The 25,987-nt window shown below is 32.0% G+C and overlaps 1 protein-coding gene across 2 annotated transcripts in view; it reads left to right on the forward strand.

Moving 5' to 3' along the window:
* Positions 1-25,987, forward strand: part of MMS22L (MMS22 like, DNA repair protein) — a 156,586-nt gene that overhangs the window by 17,537 nt on the left and 113,062 nt on the right. Inside the window, exons 5-10 of one of the 2 annotated variants that reach the window (XM_074310240.1) lie at positions 465-552; positions 650-827; positions 4,028-4,121; positions 9,067-9,197; positions 11,338-11,451; positions 16,532-16,708. In XM_074310240.1, coding sequence (XP_074166341.1) covers positions 465-552; positions 650-827; positions 4,028-4,121; positions 9,067-9,197; positions 11,338-11,451; positions 16,532-16,708 — 782 coding nt within the window. The remainder of the gene's footprint in view (positions 1-464; positions 553-649; positions 828-4,027; positions 4,122-9,066; positions 9,198-11,337; positions 11,452-16,531; positions 16,709-25,987) is intronic. The other variant, XM_074310241.1, reaches the window with a different exon arrangement.

A 25,987-nucleotide genomic window follows, 5' to 3' on the forward strand; every position in this document is an offset into this window, starting at 1 on the left:
TACAAGTAACTAGATACATAGATATATAAAGAGTAGATGAAGGTTATCTAAAAGGAGAAAACATTAATTATTGTGGGACAGGTCTTCTAAAGAAGCTGGGATTTGAGTTGTCATGAAAAAGCCAGGGAGATGGAGGTAAGGAAACAGAAGATTTTACAGGTATGATGTGGAGTTGGGGGAACAGTCAGTTCAAAGACAGATGTTAGATGAAGTATATGTTTGAGGAATTTCAAGCAGACTGGTGTCACTGGATTATGAAGTAAGTGTAGTAAAGTAAATTGTCAGAAGACAACAAAGAAAGGGAATAAATTATGAAGAGTATTAATGCCAAGATTTTATTGATCCTAAAACTTCTATAAGTTCACTGTGTGAGAGGGGAGCAGGGTGCAGTGGGATGGAAGAGACACTATCAATCTTTTCTGTAGGATAATTCTTGAGGTTAATAATGCTTACTTTATTTACAGGTCAGGCATCAGCCTTACACTCTGAAGCAAACAATATTAGGCATCAATGTGTCATGTTTCTTCATTATGTGAAAATTTTCATCTTTAGGTAAGATGTCTGACTCATTTAAAAAAAAAAAATTCTGTGACCTAACATGCATGTATGATTGATGTGTGATGGATAACAGTATCTTATGGGTTTTCAGGTACTTGAGAATACATGAGACAGAGAATGATGTTCCAGTTCATCCATATGAGACTTTGGAAGCCCAACTTCCCTCTGTATTAGTTGAAGAACTTCATGGATTGATCTTATACATTGGCCGTCTTTCTGACCACTCCAGTATTATCCCAGGAGCATTTGTAGTGCAAAACCAAATAAAGGTTTGCCTTATTTTATTCATTCTTTATATATATATATATATATATATATATATACATATGTATATATATGTATATATATATATATATATATATATGTATATATATATATATATATATATATGTATATGTATATGTATATGTATATGTATATGTATATGTATATATATAGTTTTCACATAGCAAAAAATAATTTTATAAAATAATTATATCAACATTACCAGGTCACTCTCCATGAAAGTACTTTAAGGCAATCATTGAAATTGACATCTTTTTTTTTTTTTTTTTTTTTTTATGTGTATCAGCAAATAACAGTAGAATCTGAGCTAAAAGTCTACAGAAATAAAATGAATTAAAAACATATACAAATACTTGTATTTTAAAGCTTCTATTGTCTTCCTGATAGAGAGCTTAAAGGCTTGGAGAGCCCAAACATTTTGATGAAAATATCTCAAAGAAAAGAAAGTAGGCATTATTATAAAATGCTAATAGTTAATAATTTTTTTTTTTCTGCTTCTAGAACCTTTACTAAAATTAAAATAAAATTCAGTTAAGTCCCTAGGTGTTAGAACTCCTAACTTTAGAACTAGAAAGGACATCAGGAGATTCTGTAGAATGATCATTAACCTGCCTTCCTTCAGGTAAGATATCAATATGTCTAATACCATTTAAAGTAATATCATAAGGAGCAAAATCCCACAAATTTCTATTATAGATCTCAGTTTTTTCTATCAGCTTCGGAGGTAGAAAAATAAGATTCATACCTGTTCTCATGGAGCTTATAATCTTGTAGTTGTGATAAGCTATTTATGTAAATAAGAGTGACATAAATTAACCTATTAATAAGTACATGAGAAGAATAAGAAAGGACAGAAAGTACATAAGGATATAAATACATAAGAAAGTACAGAAGGACAAAAAATGGAGAAGTTACTTCCAAGTTGAGTTCTCTAGCTTTTCCTGTCCTTGCCTCTCCCTCCTTTTCTTTTCTTTTCTTTTCTTTTCTTTTCTTTTCTTTTCTTTTCTTTTCTTTTCTTTTCTTTTCTTTTTTCTTTTCTTTTCTTCTTTTCTTTTCTCTTCTCTTCTCTTCTCTTCTCTTCTCTTCTCTTCTCTTCTCTTCTCTTCTCTTCTCTTCTCTTCTCTTCTCTTCTCTTCTCTTCTCTTCTCTTCTCTTCTCTTCTCTTCTCTTCTCTTCTCTTCTCTTCTCTTCTCTTCTCTTCTCTTCTCTTCTTTTCTTTTCTTTTCTTTTCTTTTCTTTTCTTTTCTTTTCTTTTCTTTTCTTTTCTTTTCTTTTCCATCCCCCATCTCTGCCAAATTCTCATAGAATATACTGAACTTGCTCTTTCCCCCCACATATGAACTATGAATTACTAAGTCAATCAAAACTATGAATCACTAAAACAAAAACCCAATAACAACCACTCAGAAGAATATGTAATTTAAGCTAGTGACAGGAAGAAATAGAAATGGAAATAAGCATGAAGTCATGTAAGTGATCATGAAGTAAGTATGACTACCTGTTACTGATCCTTATGGAATAGAATGGTACTTGGCTTGTGATTGCATTGGTATTGCGAAATTCTCATGAGAAAAACTCCATTGCCATGATCAATGGCAGATCAACATCTTCTCTGCAATTTGGTACCTATTTGAAGCAGTGTCATTGAAGTCAGGAAAACTTTTGTTCAAATTTGACCCCAGATATATAGTAGCTGTTTGACCCTGGGCAAATCATTAATTTTTGTTTGCCTCAGTTGTAAAATGGAAATTTTGTACTTTGTGTGGTTGTAAAATGCATTTCCCTCACAAGATTGTTATGAGGACCAAATGAATTGATTGTACCAAAATAGTTACTTAATAATTGCTTATTTCTTTCCTTCTTAAATAATTGTCTGGTCAGAAAGAGGTAAAGTAATTTGATCAGGGTTATATATTCCCAGGGGTGATTCTTGAGCCTGAGTTTCATTACTCTGAGCCACTCCACATTCACTTTGCCAAACAGATTCTTTATTGCTTTGTATAGGCAAATTTAAGATAGTTTGACTTGAAAATCAACAGAATAAAGTTTTGTTAAACCTATCATTCCCTGTTAATCCATTGTTTTCTAACCAAACTGGCCTACGCCCTATTCTCTATACATGATATTTTTTCTTTTGTTTCTAAAACTCTATACAGGCTGTCCCTCATGCCTAAAACACTCTCCTCATCTCTCCAGAGTTTTTAGAATCCTTAGCTCAACTTCATCCACAGGATCTATTTTCGTCTTATGGAACACTTTCCCACTACAGAAATTGATTTATATATTTGTGATACATAAATGTACTAGTATAATACATATCATTCCTTATTCCTCCTTAGTAGAATGAGGGTAGGATGTCAGTCATATATTGATGTTTAATAAGAACTTGTTGAATTGAATTGAATTGAACTTGAAAAAAATGACTAGGGGAAAAGATAATTTTTTAAATAACAAAATGCCATGTGATTTCATCACTTAAAGAACAAAAAATATTGTTTTTAAAAATTTGTCTTTTGAAGCTATGATCACATAGTCACATGAACCAGCAAGAAGTGACAGCATTATCAGTTAGATTTTTAAAAAAATAATACATTGAGTAATGTAACTATTTTTATTGTGGTGTTAATAATCCAAGTGTATATTTTGAATTTCACACTAGTGAAAAATCCTGACAAGATGAGGATATTTAATATCAAATTAATGCCATCCTCATGAACATAATGGCTCATAGAAGTGTTTAAAATCATAAAATGACACTTAAGGAACCTGATAAAAATTTGCTTTCTTAACTTCACTTAGAAAAATTCTAAAATAAGAACAATGGAAATTTATGTAATTTTTCTGAAGTGTTTCCTGGCTTGCACCTTGAATGGAATCAAAGGTTGGAAGTAACTTTACGTAAACTCTTCAGTTCTCTTTCAGTGCTTTTAGTTAAGTCTCTCTTAAACCAATATAGTGAGGTGGTAATATATCCTTACTGCAAATCTTTACAGAGCTGTTCTAATGATAAATGAGATAAAAGGTTTGTCTATGTTTCAGAATGGTAGTCAGTTAATTGGGCCTTCAACCTTGTATACTAAGAAAAATAGGTGACTAGGAAAACTATATAGCAGTATAACACGTATGAAAGTATTGGGGAATTTCAGTCGTAATTGATAATTCAGTCTCTGGATGTCTTTCACAGCTGTTTCCACCATCATGGCATTTAATACATCTTCATTTGGATATCCATTGGTTAGTGCTGGAAATTCTTCACATCCTAGGTGAAAAAGCATCAAGTAAGTCTAAGTAGTGCCATTGTGTGTCTTGCCTTTCCATTAATTTCTTTATATTCCTTTTCCTGACTATTTTGTTGAGTTATGTACATTTAATAAAGATTAGTTTTGGTTCTTTTGTAAAGGAAAGTAGAAGTTCCAACCAATATCATATTAGCACTGTTAACATTTAAAAATATTTATTACCTGCCTAATTCTAGATTCTTGATTATTACAATACTTTAAAAATATTTTATTTTCTTAGTATGAGTACTACTACTGTTAAATTGAAGTGCTTCTAAGATTGCTATGCCTGAAAAAGTCATCATCTTATTGCTAATCTAGTGTTCCTTAATTAAATTGGTTCCTAGCTGATAGATTTACAATCCACTGCAGTTAGGCCTCTACTCACAGAAAACTTCATTGCTTTGGTAGGAACTGCCAAAACTGAGCCCAGCTTTAAGAACCCAAGTAGATTTCCGTACCACCATTAGGCATCAAAATAGTAATTTAATGGATAAATTACCACAGTACTTTGAAAAGATATTTTTTCCTGTTACTTAAGAAGTCAGCTTATTTTTTTCTTCTCCGTGAAATACAGTTCTCCAAATAATTTTTTTTAGCTATAATCAGATGGCTGAGGTTGAGAAGATGTGCAAGTTTTGATGAAAATCCCCTCCCCAGCTGTTTTGTCCTCACTTGGACCTCTAGTATATATACACATTTCCATGTTCTGATAATTTATCATCCCTGTTTCAGTCTTACTTTTCTGCCCTAAAAGATTTGAGGCAAAATGGTTATAGAAATCTAAAAGACCAAATTTCACTTTTCTTCTGAAACATTTAATAATTGTTCTGTGATTCTGGGCAAATCACTTTATTTTCTATGAATCTCAGTTTCCTCATCTGTGAAAGGGAATGATAATAGTACTTCACTTAGGATTGTTGAGAATTTTGAGATTAATTTTTGTAAAGTACTTTACAAGCTTTAAAGTGTAGTGTATATATAGGAGATATTATTAGTGTTGTGATTTTTGTCAGTTGTGTTTTATTCTTTATGATGCCATGAACATAAGACATCACACCCTTCCATCTTCCTCTATTTTCTCAAGTCTGTCCATCCTCATGTTCGATCCTTTAACACTATCTATTCATCCTTTCCTAACCTCAGATTCTTTTCCAGTAAGACTTGTCTAATCATTATGTGGACAAAGTATTTTGGCTTTAGCTTCAGTGTTTGTCCTTCCAATGAATAATCTCAATTAATTTCTTTATTAAGTATTAACTAATTTTTCCTTGCTGTCCAAAGGACTTTCAAAAGTCTTCTCTAGAACCATATTTAGAAAAGTGTTGTTTCTGTAGCACTCATATCTTTTTAATCCAACTCTTATTGAGTATATGAATATATACAATATACACAATCATACTGAAAAAAACCAAAGCTTTGACTGTACATCTACTTTCCTATCCAGATTTGCCATAGCTTTCCTTCCATAGCTTTCCTTCCAAGGAGCAATCATCTTTTAATTTTATGACTGCAGTTGTCATCCACAGTGATCTTTGAGCCCAAGAATATAAAATTTGTCATGATACTATTCTATTTCTTCTCCCTTTGTTTGCCAGAAAGTGATAGGACCAATTGTTCTGATCTTAGTTTTTTTTTTTTTGTTTGTTTGTTTTAATATTAAGCTTCAAGCCAACTTTTACACTCCTTTTTCACCCTTATCAAGAAACTTCTTAATTCTTTATTTTCTGCCATCAGAATATTTTATATACATATCTGAGATAGCTGATATTTCTTGGCAACTTTCTGGCTTATTATTTGTCCACCTAGCATGCCACTTGATACATTCTGCTTTTAAGTTAATGAATATGGTGAAAATATATAGCATTCTGTATTCCTTTCTCAGTCTTAACCAATAAATGTTCTGTTTCATTCTAAATGTTGTTTCTTGACCCTCATACAAGTTCCTCAGGAGACAAGTAGAATGATTTGTTACTTTAATCCCTTTAAGGATTTGCCACATTTTTGTTGTGGTTCACACAGTTACTGGCTTTAGTATGGTCAATGAAATGTTTTTTCCTTAAAGTCCCTTTTTTAAAAAAAATAAAAAATTTTTTTTATAATACACATTGTTTTATGAATTATATTGGGAGAAAAAAATCAGAACAAAAGGGAAAAACCTTGGGAGAAGAAAAAAAAAAGAACAGAAAAAAGTGAACAGCATGTGTTGATTTACATTCAATCTCCATAGTTTTTTCTTGATGCAGATGGCATTTTCTATCCAAAGTCTATTGGGATTGCTTTGGATCACTAAACTATTGAGAAGAATCAAGTCTACAAGTCTCTTATTTTCTCCATGATTCAGTGAATGTTGACAATTTAATCTCTAATTTCGGTGCCTCTTTGAAAACCAGCCTGCTCTTCTGGAAATTCTCAGTTCACAAATTGCTGAAGCCTCATTTGATAAATCTGAGGCATAACCCCACTGGCATGTGTAATTTGATTGTTCAATAAATTGAACAATTTTGGGCATTGCCCTTTTTAGGATTGGGATATCAAGTAATTTTTTCTAATCTCAAGGCCATTGTTGAATTTTCCAAATTTACTGACATACTGAGGGCAGCACTTTAATGGCATCATCTTTTAAGATTTTAAATAGCTTACCAGGACTTTTGTCACCTTCATTAGCATTATTGTTAACAGTGCTTCTTAAAGATCACTTGAATTCATTCTCTAGGATGTCTGGTTCTAGACAAGTGATCTTAAGATCTTTCCTATATAATTGTTCAGTATATTTTTTCCACTTTTTCTTAATCTCTTCTACTTTTGTTAATCATGACCATTTTTGCATGAAATGTTCCCTTAATAATCTTAATTTCTTGAAGATATCTCTTGTCTTTCCCATTCAATTGTTTTCTTCTGTTTCTTTACATTGCTCATTTAAGAAGTTTCTTATCTCTCCTTGCTATTTGGAATTCTGCATTCAATTGGGTATATCTTTTCTTTTTTCCCCTTTTGCTTTCCTTCTTTCCTCAGCTATTTATAAAACCTTCTCAGACAGCTTTTTTTGCTTTGTCACTCTTCTTTTTCTTTGGAATATTTTTTTGTTGCTGCCTATACAATATCATGAACCTCTGTTTACAGTTCTTCAAGCACTCAATCAGGTTCTATTTATCACCTTTTTTCATATCCATAAGGGATGATATTTAGGTTATACCTAAGTCTGATGATTTTTTTTGCTTTCTTCAATTTAAATTTTACAAAAAGAAAATCATGAGCCACAACCAACTTTATGCCTTATTTTAACTGACTATAGAGAGCTTTACCACTTTTGGTTGTGAAGTATATAATCAATCTGATTTAGATACTAACCATCTGAGGGTGTCCCTGTGTGGAATCACCTTGGGGGTTATTGAAAAAGGGTGTTTGATGTGACCAGGAAGTCATCTTGACAAAACTATTAGTCTCTGTCCTACTTCATTTTGTATTCCAAAGCCAACTTGCCTATATTCCAATGGATCTTTGAATTTCTTACTTTAGCATTCCCTATACTTTTGATGAATATGACTTTTTTTTTGGTGTTATTTCTATAAGATGTTGTGGCACTTCATAGAACTGAACAACTTTACCCTCTTCAGCATCACTGATTGGAATATTGACTTGTAGTATGGTGCTGTTATTAGTGTCTACTTCTTTTCAGTTTGTTTTTATTTCTGTAATTCAGTTTATGGTCAATGTATATTTTTTAGAATGAATTATAATTTAAAGAAGATGAAACATTGAAAGGTCTTCATAATATGACCTCTTCTTCCTTTCCAGTCTTCATACATCTTACTTCCCCCTATATGCTCAGTGATACAGTGGCATTAAGTCTCCTTCCTCTTCTTCTTAGGAGACACCATTTCCCAGGTTGAACATTTTCACTGACTGTCTTTCATGCTTCAAATTTTCTCTAATCTCAATGTTCCATTTTCCTTGATTTCTTTCTAGTTCCAACTAAAATCCTAACTTAATGCCGCCTTTTGTTTTGTTGGTCATTACCCATCTTAAAAGAGAGGCAACAAGATGCACAGTAAATAGAGCAATCGGACCTGGAGTCAGGAAGTCATGAGTTTGAATTCAGCCTTAAATATTTAATAGCTTTGTTGCCCTGGGCAAATAACTTTCAGTTTCTTCATCTGAAAAATAGGAATAATTATGTTCCTACCTCCCCAGGATTTTTGTAAAGATAAAAAGAAGATATTTGTGAAGTACTTTGTAACATTTATAGCTTATATAGATGCTGACTATGGTGATTATTGTTATTGTTATTAATCTTGTCTCTCTCTTGTTTTTACATAGCTATTGACATGCATTTCCCATTAGTCTATGAGCTCTTTGGGAATACAGGCTGTTCTATGCTTTTCTTTGTATCCCTAAAACTTGATATGGTATCTGAAATATATTAAACATTTAACAGTTACTTGTTGACTGACAGACTGGTTGAAGCCCTTTTAGTTATGCCAAATATTTTAGATAAATGTGTTTAAGAATATAGGAATATCTCTACATCTGCAAACAGAATATGAAAGAACTTTTGGTAACTAGTGTAAGTAGCAAGGACTATATCCTCAAACTGTATCTTTTTTTTGTAAAACTAATTAGTATAGTACCTGTAAGAAGTAGCTAAAGGGAGTGAATATTACTACTCTTTTCTGTTAATGAAATTTTATAGAACCAAAATGTAAGATAGAGTTTCTAAAACTGTGAGTCAAGACACACCACATGGGGTCTCATAGCTAAATGTGGGGGTTGCAAAATTATGATATAATAAACAAATGTTTGATTTGAGTACCTATTTTATATACCTGTGTGCTTGGGGTCATGTAAAAATTTCTCAGGCAAAAAGAGATCATGAGAAAAAAGTTTTAGAAGCCTTGAGTAGGATACATTTTGAAAAGATTTTCCTTTTTTCTGTTTTTTTTAGAACAAATTGTGTATAGTTATCAGTTAATGAATATGGTTGGTGAGAATTTGACCAGCGTCAGCCTGTTTAAAGAACATTGTGAAAATCTCCTTTGTGACCTAATAAGTTTGTCAGTCAGTAGGTATGCCAAGGTAATGGTATAAAAGTATCTCTCATCCTTTTGATTGTGTAGGACTGTTTTTTTTTTGTTTGTTTGTTTGTTTTGTTTTTAGTGTATTGCTTCCATTTACAGAGAGGTACTTAGTCCAAAATATTTAATTTGTCAGTATTGCATGTCCCATGATGTGTTTTTTAAAAATACTCTGTGATAGCTGAGTGGGAAAACCAAAATTATATTAAAAACCAAGTGTACAAAAACCACTTTTTAAAAAAAAAAATTTTAAAAGTTCTTCCATCTCTCAAAAGACAAAACAGAATGCCCTTAGACTTATTTGGGAGTTAACTGGACAGTTATATGAAAGGTTAAAAGGTAATTTTCCATTTAATTCTTAAGGATAGTCTGACAACTCTTTTCATAGATGTTAAATCTTGGCAGGTGGTAAGAATAGTAGATTTTAAAACAAAATCTCCCTTCCCCTACCTTACTCTCCTCTCCTGTAGCCTCTCCTTTCCTGTCTTCTCTCCTCTCATCTCCCTCTCTGTACCCCCTCTTCCCTCCCCAACAACCTTTCCCATAACTACTTTTCACTCAACTTTCTAAATCTCTGGAGTCTATAAACTGCTGACCAATAATGACCCTGAACAACAATAAAACTGACATGTTATTTAATGAAAAACCTTAAAAGTATTGAAACATCTAGGGTTTTGGGATTGCCACTAATGTTGAAATAAGTGAGTATAGCCCTGTAATGATGTGTTGCTACACTGCTATCTAGTGATGAGATAAGTGAGAAGCAGCTGAACAAAGACAGCTGACCAGCTTTGAGAGATTTGACTTGATTTATAAAAAGTCTGGGTTCACAAAGAGATCATATATTTTACAATATTACAGTTTTTTTTTTTTAGTACAGTAGATCAGTAAAATTTAATGGCTTTAATTGTTTTTGTATAGCAGAACTATGTTCTGTTAACTTAATTTCAGGAGATGGACAGATTTTAGTCTCAGATTTATAAATTATCACTTAATTTCAAAGAATGTAGATGAGATCATCACAGACCCACTGAGGTACTGAAGATAGCTTAATTTTAAATCTTAGACATATTTAGGACTAAGCACTGTACATATCAGGAATTTTTTTGCCCTTAATGTTTTTTTTTTTTTTTTTAATTTAATAGTTTTTTATGTCTGTGGTTAAGCTTTTACTTGCAAGCCTATAAGCATTAACCACATGTGTTCTTTTAAGGTAATCCACATGAATACATTCATGTTTTTAATTGAAATAATTCATGCAGTAATTGAATAGAAAACAGTAATGTAAACCATACCATTAAAATAGCTTTTATTCATCATGTTAAATGAACATGTCTCCTATTGATTTATAGAAATACAAATTTGTGAAACATTGAAAGTTAATTCTTCGTACAAAAATATATGTGCATACATACTTCTACATTACCCAGTCATTAAAGATATTTTTTTATTGCAGAAATATTACATAAGGTGGAAATCATTGTCTTTATAAACTGCATATATTTAATATAAAAAGTTTGTCAACTTTTGTTGTCAACAAATTTGAATCCTTCCCATCTATTTCATTCTTTTCATTCAAAGTCCTATTTCATTCTGGTAGACTGAATAAATAATATTGAGACAGATTGGATAAAAGCGTGACAGTAATGCACACTTGATCTTTTGTTTATATAATTATTTTTGCTGTGTATTGGAAATTTCTTTTAGAAATTATCAAATTGTACATTTTGTTTTAGGCTATTCCATAATTGGGTATAAATTTTAAAAGTTATGAAAGACAGTATGGTATGTCAAAGAGGTGGCGTTGGAAACCGTATTGCTTAACTCTCTTTAGCACAGTGCCTGGCACATACTAAATATTTGATTCCATATCTTACCTCTTACATATAAGGGCTGTGATCGAGGCCAAGTCACTTAACCTCTCAATGCCTCAGATGACTCTGTAAGACTTTGACTGAGAAAGTGCAGAATTGTACTCATAACCCAGAGTTCATTGCACTCACAAAATCACTAGCCCAGTCCTTATTCCTATCAAAGCAAATTGAGGAATGGAGAAAATATTTTTTCTTTAAAAGCAATAGGAGAAAATGAGTTTTACTTTTTTGTTATCCAGTGCTTTATTTTTCTATTTTCTTTCTCAGGTTAGGCCCTCTGAAGCTTTAATAAATCACCACTGTTCCTGCCTATGCATCAGAGAATTATGGGTCCTGCTTATTCAACTTCTTGATCATAGAAGTAAAGGGTATCACACAGAAGTAAGTCATGTTCATAATTTTTTTTTTTATATATTGCATTTATCTATTTATTTATTCTTATAAAAGCTTTTTTTAAAGACATGCAAAGATAGTTTTCAGCATTCGCCCTTATGAAACCTTGTGTTCCAAATTTTTCTTCTTTTTATCCTTCCTCACCCCTCCCCTAGATAACAAGTAATTATATGTGCAATTCTTCTAAACTTATTTTCATATTTGTCATGCTGTACAAGAAAAATCCAGATCAAAAGAGAAGAATGACATGAGAAAAAAAAAAAAAGCAAACAAACAACAACCACAAAAAAGGTCAAAATACTATACTGAATTTATTTATATTGAGTACTTCAACTTTGGATGCAACAACTTGTGAGAAAGGTTATTATTTATTAGCTCTATTTTATAAATCAGGAAATTGAGCTTACAGAAATTAATTGACTTGGTCAGATTGCAGGAAATAAGATTTGAACCCAGGTTTCCTGACTATAAGTCTAATGCTGTTTTTCACCAAATAAACCATTATCCATGCCAGTAGTATTAGAATTGATAACTCTTGATTATTCAGCATTTGCAAGTTAAATATTGTCTTTAAAACTCTTACTCCTACAATTTGCTTGAATAGGTTAGGCAAATATTTCTGATGTAAATAATATTGGACAAGCAGGATGAAGAGAACAGTATTTAAGTGCCTACTATACACCAGGCAATTTGCTAAGTGCTTTATACTATCTCCTCTGATCTTCACAGCAACCTGGAAGGAGGGGAGAATAATTACAACATTTAACAGTTGATTGAAATGGAGCAGATAGAGGTTAAATAACTTGTCCAGGGTCTCATAGCTAGGAAATTAAAGTGCTAGGTTCAAACTAGAACTCAAGTCTTCTTGACTCTAGGTCCAGCACCAGTTCCCTTGCTTTACATTGCAGCCCTGACTAAGAATAAAATTCTTTGCCTCATCCTTTTGAAATTTAGGTGACATTGTTCAATGTAAAGGGCTGAAACTCTTAAAAGATGTACTTATATCAGACAACTGAGCACTTAAAGCTAATACCCATTGGACAATGATTCTATTAGCATAAGTTTGGAAAAATGGCCCTTCTCACTATTCTGTGCTGGCTGGCTCAATGTTAGGTGTATACAGAGAATTTTAGGAAGAATTAGAGGGTGGTGTGAGACAAGCCATACTCACTTTTCTGACAGGGAGGATAAAGGTTGGTGGAGAGCCTGTGGCAGTTTGTCTGTCACCTTCACTTCTCCCCCTAAAGACCAAGGACTTTTATTTATCCTGAATCCAGATATTCTTGAGGCCTCCAGGGAGCTAGCCCGGACAATTCACTATCTTCTGCTTGTTTTTACTTTCCCATGCTATTTGTTGCATATCAGGAAGCTTTCATAGCACAGTACTTGCTTACCTCCATCTGCCTCAGAAAAACTGTGATTCAAAATATAAGGCAGACTTAGAGGAGAAAGAATAGTTTACTTTAGATTAGTGTTTTCACTAATTTGACCAATTTCTTTTTCTGCAGGAAGGTTAACAGGCTAGAGAAACTGGATAATTTCCTAGCTCCTTTTGTATGGTCTAGAATGAAATACAAAAGAATATCGTATAAAAGGAAATGAAAAAAGATTTTTTTGGGGTTGATCTCAATATTTCTAAAAAAAAAAAAAATTGACAATTGTGTTTTTGCAGATTTGCTAAATCTGCAAATTAAATTTCATTTAAATTATATGCAGTTAGGATATACATAATATTAATGCATATTTTGAGTATTTTACTTTAGATGTTAGCATAATAATTGTTAGTCTCTATAACTCTTATGTTCCTTAATAGATTTTCTTTTCATATTGGACAGGGAGTTGGCCTCAGAATCAGTAAGATTTGATTATTGCTTCTGCTTCTGCTGCTTATTGGCTATGTGTTCAATGGCAAGTTATTTAACCTCTCCATTTAGAAGTTACAGAGTTCATGCCAGTCTGTGTTGGTTGGAGAAGTTCTCTTGATATTACTGAAATCATAAGTCCAATCCAATTTATTTTATATTAAAAGTAATAGTTATAATTTTATATAGTTATAATTTTAACAGTATATTATGTGAATTGTTTATTTAGTAGCATATTTTCCTTTTACTAAGAACTGTTTTTTTGTAAAATACTTAGGCATTTCCCCTTATATTACTTAATCGTGGTGATCATAAACAAGAAAAGTTGAATGAAGCTAGTTGCTTCTTATATGTCCCCCCCCCACAGTTTTTTCCAGAGGTAGAAGTAAAGAAATTTTACTAAGAATATTGATAGCATACTCTTCCCTTATTCCACCATATATCTGGAAATACAGTGTCTTCAATGTGATAATGGAGGATGATGAAAAATTTGTTGGAGATTTGTTGGAGAAACAAAAACAGTCAAAAAGTGTTTATTATTACACCTAAATATCATTCTGTGATCCTAAATCAAAAATGCTTTTAGGAAAATTCTCAGAAGAAGCTATACATGACCTGAATAGCATCACAAAAGAAGAAATTGATAAAACAACATGTAAAGGAGTGATTTTAACAAGAGCTACCTATATATAGTCAGAATACCTGATTAGAAGTGAGATTAAATTTAATAACAAATTTAATAAGAAGTTGATGACATGTACAATTATTTCTACATGCAATTATGATAGTTCTAACCATTTTATTTCATAAAAATAAGCTGTTAGTTCCAAAAAAAAGAAAAAAGGAAAATGGATAAAAGTGTACACATTGACTCTGATTTTTGCTATTTCTTAGTAACACTTAAATATGAAAAATAATTTTTTAAATTAGGAGTCTTAGAAACTACCTGAGTTAATGAATACTTGATGGCAACTTAGATACTTGACCAAATATACACAAAGGAAATCTGTGCTGGAATTAACACAATTTTAAAGGCACTGAGGGATTCATTTTCATATTTGTAAAAGCATATACTTTCTAAAGAATGGAAAATATCACAGAAATTATTATTATCAAAAATAAGTAGACTAAGACTCATACAATCTTAGAATCAGAAACTGCCTAGTTCACCAGTTACTAGTAATCCCTATCTGACTACCTTCTCATCCCTATAAAATCTTTATGACAATAGTCTATGAAAATATGATAAGATAAACAAGTGGGCTCTTATGGTTCCTTTTTGTGAGAGAATCTCCACAGTCTTGTAGTCTGAGAGCTATAGAAATTATAAGGTTTTGTTTTTATTTATTGTTTGTAAAAGTATTGGACTTGATAGAACAAAATGCAGCCTATTAAGAGTCTTCAACACAGTTTCTTCTATGATTGTTATAATTGTACAAAAGTCCCTAATAGAAAGATAAGTTTGTTTAGTTATCCTTTATCAGGTGAATCAAAAAAAAAAAAAAAAAAAAAACCAACCCAAAAGACTGTTTTGGCCACTTTAATACGAAAGACTTTGCACAAAGTCCAAAAGGAAGAGGAATTCTTTATAGATGATAGGTCTCTTCTCATTTCCCTTTTGATTTTTTGAGACTTGTATTACTCCTGCATCTTCTCAGTAAAATCTATAGCCATACAAAAGATACTGGCATAGGAGAAAGCAAGGGGATAAGAATACATATGAATACATATGATTAAATGAAAGATATTAAAAGTATATCTTAAACATCTGTTACAAACTGCATACTGTTCTGTGTCAGATTATTTATATGCAGTTAGATGAACAGCCTACTGAATTAATGCATTAGTACATTTACCTTGGAAAAGTACTATATCTTATTTTTACCACTTTTGCCATAGAATTCTCCTGTGATGCTATATGCTTAACCTTCTACCATCTTAGAAGATTCTTTGTTGCAGAAATCTGAAAGGATAGTAGAAAGAAATAAGACATTGGTGATCAGTGCTATAAAATATATTACCAAAGCACATGTAACCACAATAAGAAGGTGGGCTGATAATGTATTGAGCAAAAAGATAACAGATAGGTAGGTAGCCAAAAGGTTGCATCAGTTAAATTTTAAAAGTTCCAGAGCAAGACCTTAAGGATTTTTGATAAATATTTTATGAGAGATTTATAGGGTATATACAAGAAGCCTACAAGGTAAGAAGGGATAGATGAGTTTCAGTGTATGTCAATGTAGACTAGTACTGAAATCTATGAATTTTTGGGTCCACTGAAGGATTGATATATATTGATGCAAATTGATTTGTTATTCTGTTGCATTCTCAAAATAGGGACTTTTTATTAGAAAATTTTAATCTTCTGTCATAATTTCATGTTAATATCACAAAGTATCAGAAATAATCAGTGTTGCATGATGGAAAAATAATTGAGTCAGAAGATCTGAAGTCAGCTTCTGGCTTTAACATTTACCAGGTATTTTGCCCGGAGTAAATTTCTGATATCTTCCTTAAACTTCAGTTTCTTCATCTATAGGATGTGAATAATAGCATTTACGTTAATTACCATTGAGAATTGTTCTGGGGAAACCCCTATAGAAATAAATAAGCAATAAATAGATGAGTGAAGAATGAATAATGATAATAATAATGACCTACAATAATCTTTTTTCTTTGTTCAAAGAATAACATTCATTGAATTTTAACTACCATGTTTGCCTGTTTGCCATATCTGCTTTTATTCAGTATTTTTGTTTTGAATTTGTATTGAATCTCATATATTTTCAATAGATTTGGGTTCATTGGATCAGCAGTCAAGTAGACTTTTGTTTACAATCAATCTTAACATTTAGGTATCTTTAAATTAAATAATAATACATACAGTGTTGTCTTACTCATTTTTTTAAGATGCAACTATATTGTCTTTTTTTGGGTTTTTCATTCTGTTATTTTAGATGTGAGCAAAATACAGCATGTTAACCTATGTAATTTCTGTGCTTACAGCTTTTTCTCCTGTGTAGGCTAGAGAACTTGCTGGTTTTTAAATAATGAAAAATTCCAATAATTTCAGGGCTTTTCAAAGCTATTGATTAATGAGTGGTTTCATTCATATTTTTATGACAATTTTACTATAAAATTCAAAATACATGATCCTAGAAGAATGTTTTAATTTAATTGCATTTGAATCATTTCTGTTTCTATAGCCCTTTTGGAAATGGATGAATAAACTTCTAAAGAATCTTTTTAAGAAACCAAATGATACAGAACAACCTTCTCTTCTTGTTGTCCCTTCCAAGGATCCATTGGGTTTTAGTTGGTGGATTATTACTCATCTAGCATCATTTTACCAATTTGATCGTAATGGAGTGCTAGATGAAAAGGTAATACTTTAATTCCTCTTACTTTTATCTCAAAATAGTGTATTTTAACTATAAAGTAGGTGTTCTTTTCCTACCCCTTTTTATTGTGATTGTATTGTTTTACATGTTGTTTTATGTTCATTTGTGGTAATCACATAGGAGGGGGCTTCAGCTCCTTGAAGACAGTATTTATTTCATTTTTTATATTTGTATATACAGCACCTGACATAGTGAGCTCTTAACAAATGCTTATTGATTTATTCTAAGAGTAGATATTATAAGTTTGAAGACTCTTCCTTTAGATCATAAAAAGTACTCTAATTATAAATGTAAGTATTTCAGTAAGGGAAAGGTTAATGTTTATGAATACTGCTACTGGTAAAATATTTAAAGCCAAGAATATGATCTAAGTGCTGTGAAAGCCACTTTGCCTAATATAAGACTAAAAAGAGCTTGTACTAGAAGTCAAATTATTTACTGGAGACTTTTGTTATTGATTCATCAACCATTTAGCTTATGTGACCATAAGAAAAATCAGCTGATCTCTCTGGATATTAGTCTTCTAATAATGTAAAATGAAGAAATAGGATTAAATAATAACTGAGGACTATTCAATCTTTAATGTGATACAAGCACTTGTTAAAATCAAGCACTTAACACTGCCTTGAAGGTGTTGGCTTTCTCTGGACCATTGGAGGGATTCCTTACTTTGGTCAAATAAGTCTTTTTGATTATTATAAATACCTAAATTAGCCACAAAAAATTTGAAGGAAAATACTATCTGTATCCAAGAAAGAATTGATATATAGAAATATATATAGAATGATTTTTATACATATAAATGTATACATACATATATGTGTACATGCACACATATTTTTTTCTAATAGTAGTCATCACTGGGGAAAGAAAAAAAGAAAAATTTACATGATAACTTTATCATAGATTTAAAAGGAATAGCAAGTTACATAATAGATCTTTTCTGTTTCATATGTAATCATATTTTTAAAATTATACTATGTTATGGAAATACTTATTTTATTTCAGAAATAAGAAATAAAGCAAATAAAAATTAAAAAAAAAAATTAAAGATAGACCCAATACTGATAGTAGCAATTAATGACACCAGTCATAGCCTTGGTCAGTATTCTTGGCTCTTCAACAAGGAATTATTGATTACTGAGGCATGAGATTGAGACTTCCAGGCCTTGAGTTGAGTTCTGAATCACTGTGCTCTGTGCTCATCAGGATATTGAGATGGCTGCTAAGGCCCTAGTCTCAACCATAGTTAACATGGTTATGGTGGGATAGGAAAGACCTTCCCATTGAACCTCAGTCACCTAGCCAAGCCCTTGGTTTCTTCTTGAATCACAACTTATAGAAATAGCAATTTAGCTCCTGGCTAATTGATCCTCATTGTTATAAACAATGGCTGTAAACAAAGGAGGATATACAGGGATTCCCACAAGTAGAACATGTAGTTCAATGACCTGACTCTTGCTAATTCCAGGAGATATGGGAGATAACAGTGAGACTATTGTCCTTCCATATCCATGGAGATGCAATTGTCAGGCTACTTAATCCCACCTCTTGGTCACTGGCTAATGAACTAAAGGAAGATACTTTTAACTCTGTCTTGGCCTATTGCCCACCTATCTTGTCTGTTTGGATCCCACTAAAAAGGGATGACTTTTAAGTGACTACAGGAAGCTTTTTTGGAGGTACATTAACACTTCACTATCACTGACAGTAGGTAGCCAGCAATGATTCTAAAAGTAGAAGTATAGACCCCTGCAAAGTCCCATACAGGGCTTTAAGTTATCCCTAAGGGATTAAAAAGAAGAATCTCAAGACATCATCCAAGAGTGGTAGACAATCAGGCAGTCCAGAAATTGTTAGTGATTGTTCCACAATTGGTGGTTTCATGATTTTCATAAGGGTTTTTATGGACTCTTAAACCTCATGTGAGGAGGAGACATTTTCTCTTGTGCATTTGAGTCACTCTAAGGCTTTTCTTCAGATCTGAGATGCTGATGGACTGCCCAATGTCCCAACTTTATGACTATCTTTTGGCAGTGCTAACATCATGACCAGGATGGTACTCTATTAGAGTACACTGCCAGGAGAAGCCAGAACATAGGAGTTTTAGTAAAAAAGCTAATCGGTTTCCTTAGCAACTTAACCTCCATCACAAGCAAGCACTACCCATTAGGCTCCAAATTTTGAGAAAAGGTTAAAAGACTTTAGTTTAAGAATCAAAGGATCATACAAAGAAACGTTTACATGTTATATTTAAAATCCTCTGATTTGATAGTTTGGGGATAGGTGTGTGTGTGTGTGTGTGTGTGTGTGTGTGTGTGTGTGTGTGTGTGTGTGTGTGTGTGTGTGTGTGTTTTAGTTATTGTAAACATTCTTTAATAGAAAAATCATAAATATATTGCATACCTATAAATCTCAAGACTAGTATCTTGAGATCCCTTAAAAATAACAGGTAGGGAATTTTTGAGCATTATTTTGATATGTTTTATGATTAAAAGATCCAAAGAAAAATGTTTAGTGTGTTGAGCAAGCTCTAGAGAGGATTTATAGAAAGATGAAAGATGAATCTACAGCTAGGTCATTTCAGTGCATAGGATTTAGAGCTAAGATGATATGAATGCGAACCCTGTTTTAGACATTCCCTGTTTAGACAGATCCTAGGCAAGTCAGTTAACCTCTTATAGCCTCAATTTTCTCATCTCTAAAATGGAAATGGATAATAGATTCTATCTCAAAGATTTGTTGGGAGAATTAAATAAACTAAAGAGTTTTGCAAGCCTTAAAAATTTCCTATGTCCAATACCATAGAAGAAATGTCAGGAACACTGAGCTAGGTGCTTTGTCTGCTTTTCAAAACCAACTCTGACTCTTCTAAAACATTGCTTAATAGTTTTGTTTAGTTTCATTAACAGACACTCAAGTTTATTATTTTTTGTTTCCATGTTATATGTAAGCTAAAGATGTCTTCTGGAGGTCATCTCATTGTTCCACTAAAACCTATTATTCTGATCTTAATCCCTTTAAAATAAATAACCATCCTGTTTTTCTGAAAAACTCCTAGAAAGGACCTTTTGCCTCTTTTGTTGTTGTTGTTGTTTTTAATTAATTAATTTATTTAAATACATATTGTTTTATGAATCATGTTGGGAGAGAAAAATCATAACAAACGGGGAAAATGATGGGAGAGAGGAAAAAAAAAGTGAATGAAGCATGTGTTGATTTACATTCAATCTTCAAAGATCTTTTTTCTGAATATAGATAACATTTTCTACCCAAAGTCTATTGGGATTACTTTGAATCGGTCAATCACTGAGAAGAACCAAGTCTTTCATAGTTGATCATTGCATATTCTTGCTGTTACTGTGTATAGTGCATTCCCGGTTCTACTTGTTTCACTCATATCAGTTCATGCAAATCTTTCCAGGTCTTTCTAAAAATCATCTTGTTTATCATTTTTATAAAACTATAATATTCCATTACCTTTATATACCACAACTTATCCAGGCATTCCTCAATTGATGGACATCTATTCAATTTCCAATTCCTTGTTACCACATAAAGTGCTGCTACAAACATTTTTGCACATGTAGAACCTTTTTCCTCATTGATGATTTCCTTGAGATACACAACACTTCTTTTAATTTGCATTTCTCTAATCATTAGTGACTTAGAGCATTTTTTCATATTACAATAGATGGCTTTAATTTCGTCATCTGAAAATTGTATTTATGTCTTCTGACCACTTATCAATTGAAGAATGACTTATATTCCTTTTTTTTTTTTTTTAATATTTATTTACCACATATATGCATGGGTAATTTTACAACATTGACAATTGACAAACCTTTTGTTTTAATTTTTCCCCTCCTTCCACTCCCCCCCAGATGCCAGGTTGACCAATACATGTTAAATATGTTAAAGTATAAATTAAATAGAATATATGTATACATGTCCAAACAGTTGTTTTGCTATACAAAAAGAATTGGACTTTGAAATAGCGTACAATTAGCCTGTGAAGGAAATCCAAAATGCAGGTGGACAAAAATAGAGGGATTGGGAATTATATGTAATGGTTCATAGTCATCTCCCAGAATTCTTTCTCTGGGTGTAGCTGGTTCAGTTCATTACTGCTCTATTGGAACTGTTTTGGTTCATCTCATTGTTGAAAATGGCTACATCCATCAGAATTGATCATCACATAGTATTATTGTTGAAGCATACAAAGATCTCCTGGTCCTGCTCATTTCACTCAGCATCAGTTCATGTAAGTCTCTCCAGGCCTTTCTGAAATCATCCTGGTGGTCATTTCTTACAGAACAATAATATTCCATAACATTCATATACCACAATTTATTCAGCCATTTTCCAATTGATGGGCATCCACTCAGTTTCTAGTTTCTGGCCACTACAAAGAGGCCAGCTTCCATTTCTAATACTTTCTGAATTTTATGGCAACCTTTCTATACTCAGTTCTTTAAAAGTCACTAGCACCCTACATTCACAAGTAGTAGTTTTTTAGTACTCTAGGATTTAGTTTTTCTGGTCCTGGTGTCTTGAACTCAGGCAAGTTGTATGCTTCTTAAGACTTTTCATTTAATTTTTATATTCTTAGCTCCTTGGATAGTGTGACACATAGCACATTAATTGCTTATTAATTGAGAACAATTAGATGTGGCTTAACTGACTATTAACTTGGGCTTGATTTTCAAAACCTTTATTTATTAAGTAGACAATAATCCAAGGAAAGAATGTGAAATTCAATTATTTAATGATTCCTTGTTTCAGTTTGCCTCTTTCCCCAGATCATGCTCATCACTACTCCAACCCTATTTGTAGAGCAAAACTTGATTAATTTAGTAGTCCAAGACAGACACACAAGATAAATCCAATTATTTAATGGTTATCTACAGACTTTGCCTCTTTGTCCCTCCCTCCACCCCCTCCTTGACACTAGTCCCAGAAACCTCCTTCTATTTACTCAGATATTAAATTCCATAGTAAGACTTATTTTTCATAAATCTAAATTTAGTTATTGCTTCTTTTCTTTGAAAGTGCTCATAGGTCATTTTTTAAAAAATTTATTTCTAAAATTTTATCAGAAATTGATATCAAGCTCATTGAGTTGTACCTTCTCTCTCTGTCTCTCACTTATCTACTTGTCTATCTCTACATCTATTTGTCTAGACATGTCATTTCATTGGTAAAGAAATTTCCTAGTGAGGATGCTCAAATCCTTCTACAAATTCAGATCAATAGTTATGCAATGCATAGGCTTGAAGAGTTGCCTGAGATAGTATATAGTCACAACTTGGATTCAGGTTTTTCTGATCTGAGCCATTATGACATGCTTCTTCTTACTGTTTCCCTCCCATATCTCCCCCCCCCCCTTTTTTTTTTTTTTAAATCTGTATCCTTGTTTACTTTTAGGCCTATGCCTTCTGTAAGTCCCTTGAAAGATAACCAATAGAGATTCAGGATTTTTTTCTCTTTAAATATGTTAAAATGTCATTTGTCTGGGATAAATGACTTTAGGTGACTAAGAACATTTTAGCAGATGAGATAATATATATGAATTACTTAATAAACCTTAAATCATTATATAAATGTTTTTCAGTTTTTATTAGGCACTTATGTGATAAGCACTGTGCTAAGTATGTACTGAGGATGCAAAGATAGTTCCTGCCTGCAAAGAACTCACATTCTAATGGAAGAGACCCATAAGATATATACAGAAAAAATGAATATAATCAGAAAGGGGGGAAAAATGCACTAGCAATTAGAGGACTTTGAAGGTCCTCCTATAGAATGTAGAATATAAGTGAAGATAAGTTGAAGAGGGAAGAGCATTCCAGTATGGACACAGCTCAGAGTTGATAAATGGAGAGTCTTATACAAGTGACAGAAAGAAGGCTCATGGGGGTAAGTCTTTTGTGTTTTAACTTCCAGGTAGCCATTTTTTGTTGTTTTTCTTGTCTGAAGATTATTCTTCTAGGTTGATAATAGAGAAGCAAAAGGAAAGCTGAAGCAAATTTTACTTATCTTTATTATTGATGGTAATGTTCCCATTAATGCCAAACCTCTTCATCCCTTGATCTTCATTGCTTCCAGCATAAATGGGAAAAAAGACACTTTTTCTAACAACTTCTGAACTTATTTAAAGCCCCAGCTATTCTGATCTTTAACCCTCCTTTTGACCTTGTTCTTAATCTGATGGTGAAATTTAGAGCTAAAAAGACTTTTAAGGTATCACCTAATTCAGGGCTCTTAACAATATTTTGGTTTGTGATAGACTTTTTTGACAGTCTGGTGATGCCTGTAGACTCCTTAGAATAATAGTTTCAAATGCATAAAACAAAATACATAGAATTATTCAAAGAAGCCAATCATAGTGAAATAATTTATCTATTTGCCTGTCTTTTTTCATAGATTCCAGATTCTTAGACTCGAGATTAAGAACTCATTTTACAGATAAGAAAATTTAGTCTCAGGTAGATGAAGGGATTTGCCCCAAATCACACAGATAGTAAATGACAATGAGTAACAGAACTAGAACTTGAACTCATGTCCTCTGACTTCAAATCTTGAACTTCTTTTTAAACTTTACTCTTTTGTACGTCTTCCTTCCTAATGTATAAGGGGGTAATAGCTAAGATTGTTATGCAGGACTATTTCTATATCAGTTTACGAAATCTTAAATGACTCCTTGAAAAAAATAGAACAATTACTAGAATTTAATAATTATAATAATAGCTAGAATTTATATAACACTTTAAAGTCTGCAAAGTACTTTACAAATATTATTTTATTTGATCATCACAGTACCTCTCTTGGAGATAGGTGCTGGTATTATTATGATATTTATTATGATATTATTATGATTTGCAGATAAAGAAATGGAAGAAGATAGAGATTAAGTGACTTGCTCAGGATTATCCAGCTACCAAGTATCTAAACTGGAATTTAGAGTTCTTCCTGATAATAGGTTTAGCATTCTATGTATTACACTATCTGTTTTTACTTAATTGTGTATAATGTACAAAGTACTCTGATTATGATGATGAGGATAATAATAATAATTAGCAGCAAATGTAGCTTTTAGGTTTGCAAAGCACTTAAATGATATTTTCTCATTCAATACCTACAACAACCCTAGGAATAGAGACTTTTATTACTTTTGCCATTTTACATTTGAAGAAGCTGAGATAGATAAGGGGAGATTAATTGATTTTCACAGGATCTTACACTAGTAAATGTGAGAGAGCTAACTTAAACTGGGGTCTTCCTGAATTTAAATCCCATCCTTTGTCTACTACACTTAGATGTTCCAGACAAAGAGGATATCTTCTTCTGATAGACTATTTGAATAAATAGCATCTTTTAAGTGGCAAGTTATTAGTTATTATTTGGTTAGTAGTTAAATAATGAATGGTGCCTCTAGAGGCACATTGTTTTGGGGGGATAAGAGTCTATATTCATCATCATTATTAATGCTATTTATATTATGACTAATTTAATTTGATTCAACAAGTAATAAGCACATTCATCTTTTATTATGTCAAATTTGCTCATAGCATTATACAGGATCTGGGGTTTTTTTGGTTTTTTTTTTTTCTTTTAAAAAAAATAATGATCCTTTTGTTTTTATCCAAGTATAAAGTCCATTTTTCTCCCCCCCCCTTTTTTTTCCCCTCTAAAAATATCAGGTTTTTGAAAAAATATATCTCATTTTGAAAAATTCCTATCTTTGTTATGTGGAAAGTATTTGTGTCTAAATTGCAGTGTTTTTGAATTTTATTACATGTGTGGAATTATTTCCTCCTTTCCCACCTTGTTTGTCTTTTTTACCTTATTCATCATGTTTTTCCCTTTTTGTGTCCAGAGTTTTGAATTAGTTCTAATGATTCCTATTCTTTAGTTTCATTATCATGATCATTATTGTTAATGTTAAAATCACTATTATTTTAATAGGTGCTATTATTATAATACCTTATATTTGTTTAAAACTTTTAACTTTTCCAAACTATTTCTGCATGTATTATCACTTTCTCCCTCTTAGCAGTCCTTTAAAATAGAGCAGACTTTTTTGTATCCATTTTTATAAATGAATCAAAAAAAAAAAATGGAGACAGCATGGTATGTTGGAAAGTGCATGGGATTTGAACTAGGAAAAGCTTGGTTTGAATTCTCAATATTTTCTCTGCCACTAACTTTTTGCAGAACTTTGAAAAAGTCATTTTATATCTCTGGACCTCATTTTATTCATTTGTAAAATGGAGGCTATTGGGTTTAATAATCTTTTAGGTATTTTTTTCCAAATCTAAATCTATGATCTTCTAATTCTTTGAAAAGTTAAGAGAGGGGAGATTTTGCTTAATGCCACTGAATCTAAACATTAGGTTAACTTGAGAAGTCATATGTAATATGACAGAATTTCCTTTCTTTATTTAGTAGAAGCAGGCATATCTTAGTCCATTCTTTCAAAGAGCCTGGGTCTTACTGATAATTGGCTCATTTTCTTATCAGTATCTTGAAAATTCTATTTTTTTATGGATTTAACATCTCTAAATAAAAAAAGAAAATGATTATGCAGTAAACATTCTTTATTCTACTAAACAGTAATCTGGTGGAAGGAGGATGATATAAAGTAATAATGGTTATTCATATATTCTTCAGGGGGGAAAAATGCCTCTAGTCTTGTTTCATCCATGGAGGTGTTTCAATTTTTTAATGTGGACTGCTTTGCCCTAGAGGTTAATGTGAAATCTTTACATTCTAAATAGGTTTTCAGCTATGGTTAGTTATTTTTTATTTTATAAGTTCCCATAACTTAGACATTTCCCATATATGGATTTAAACCAGAAAACTGTAGCCAATTTCTCAGCATAAGAATTTGAAGAAACTTTGGTTTTTCATTTCTTATATTTCAGATTTTAGATTTATCATACATTTCTGTTTAATGCTTTTCTCTTCTCTTAACCCAGACCCAGAGCATGCTATCCTCTCAAAATCCTGCTCATCTATTTTAAAACCAAATGGAGTGTAAAGAGGAAAATTCACCACTTTTGAACATTGCAGGGGTCAGTTTTAACGCTGCTTTCTCTGTCCAGACCACAGAGAGAATTATTCAGGGCTAGGTGATACTCTTCTTGGAAATGTCTGAAATGACTACTGGATAAAAGATGCAAAATGTAACCCCTAAAAGAAAGTAGAGCCATTCTCTCATATAGACTAGAAATGGAGGGCAAGGGAAGATCCATTTTA

This window comes from Sminthopsis crassicaudata, chromosome 4, assembly GCF_048593235.1.
Source record: "Sminthopsis crassicaudata isolate SCR6 chromosome 4, ASM4859323v1, whole genome shotgun sequence".
NCBI lineage: Eukaryota > Metazoa > Chordata > Mammalia > Dasyuromorphia > Dasyuridae > Sminthopsis > Sminthopsis crassicaudata.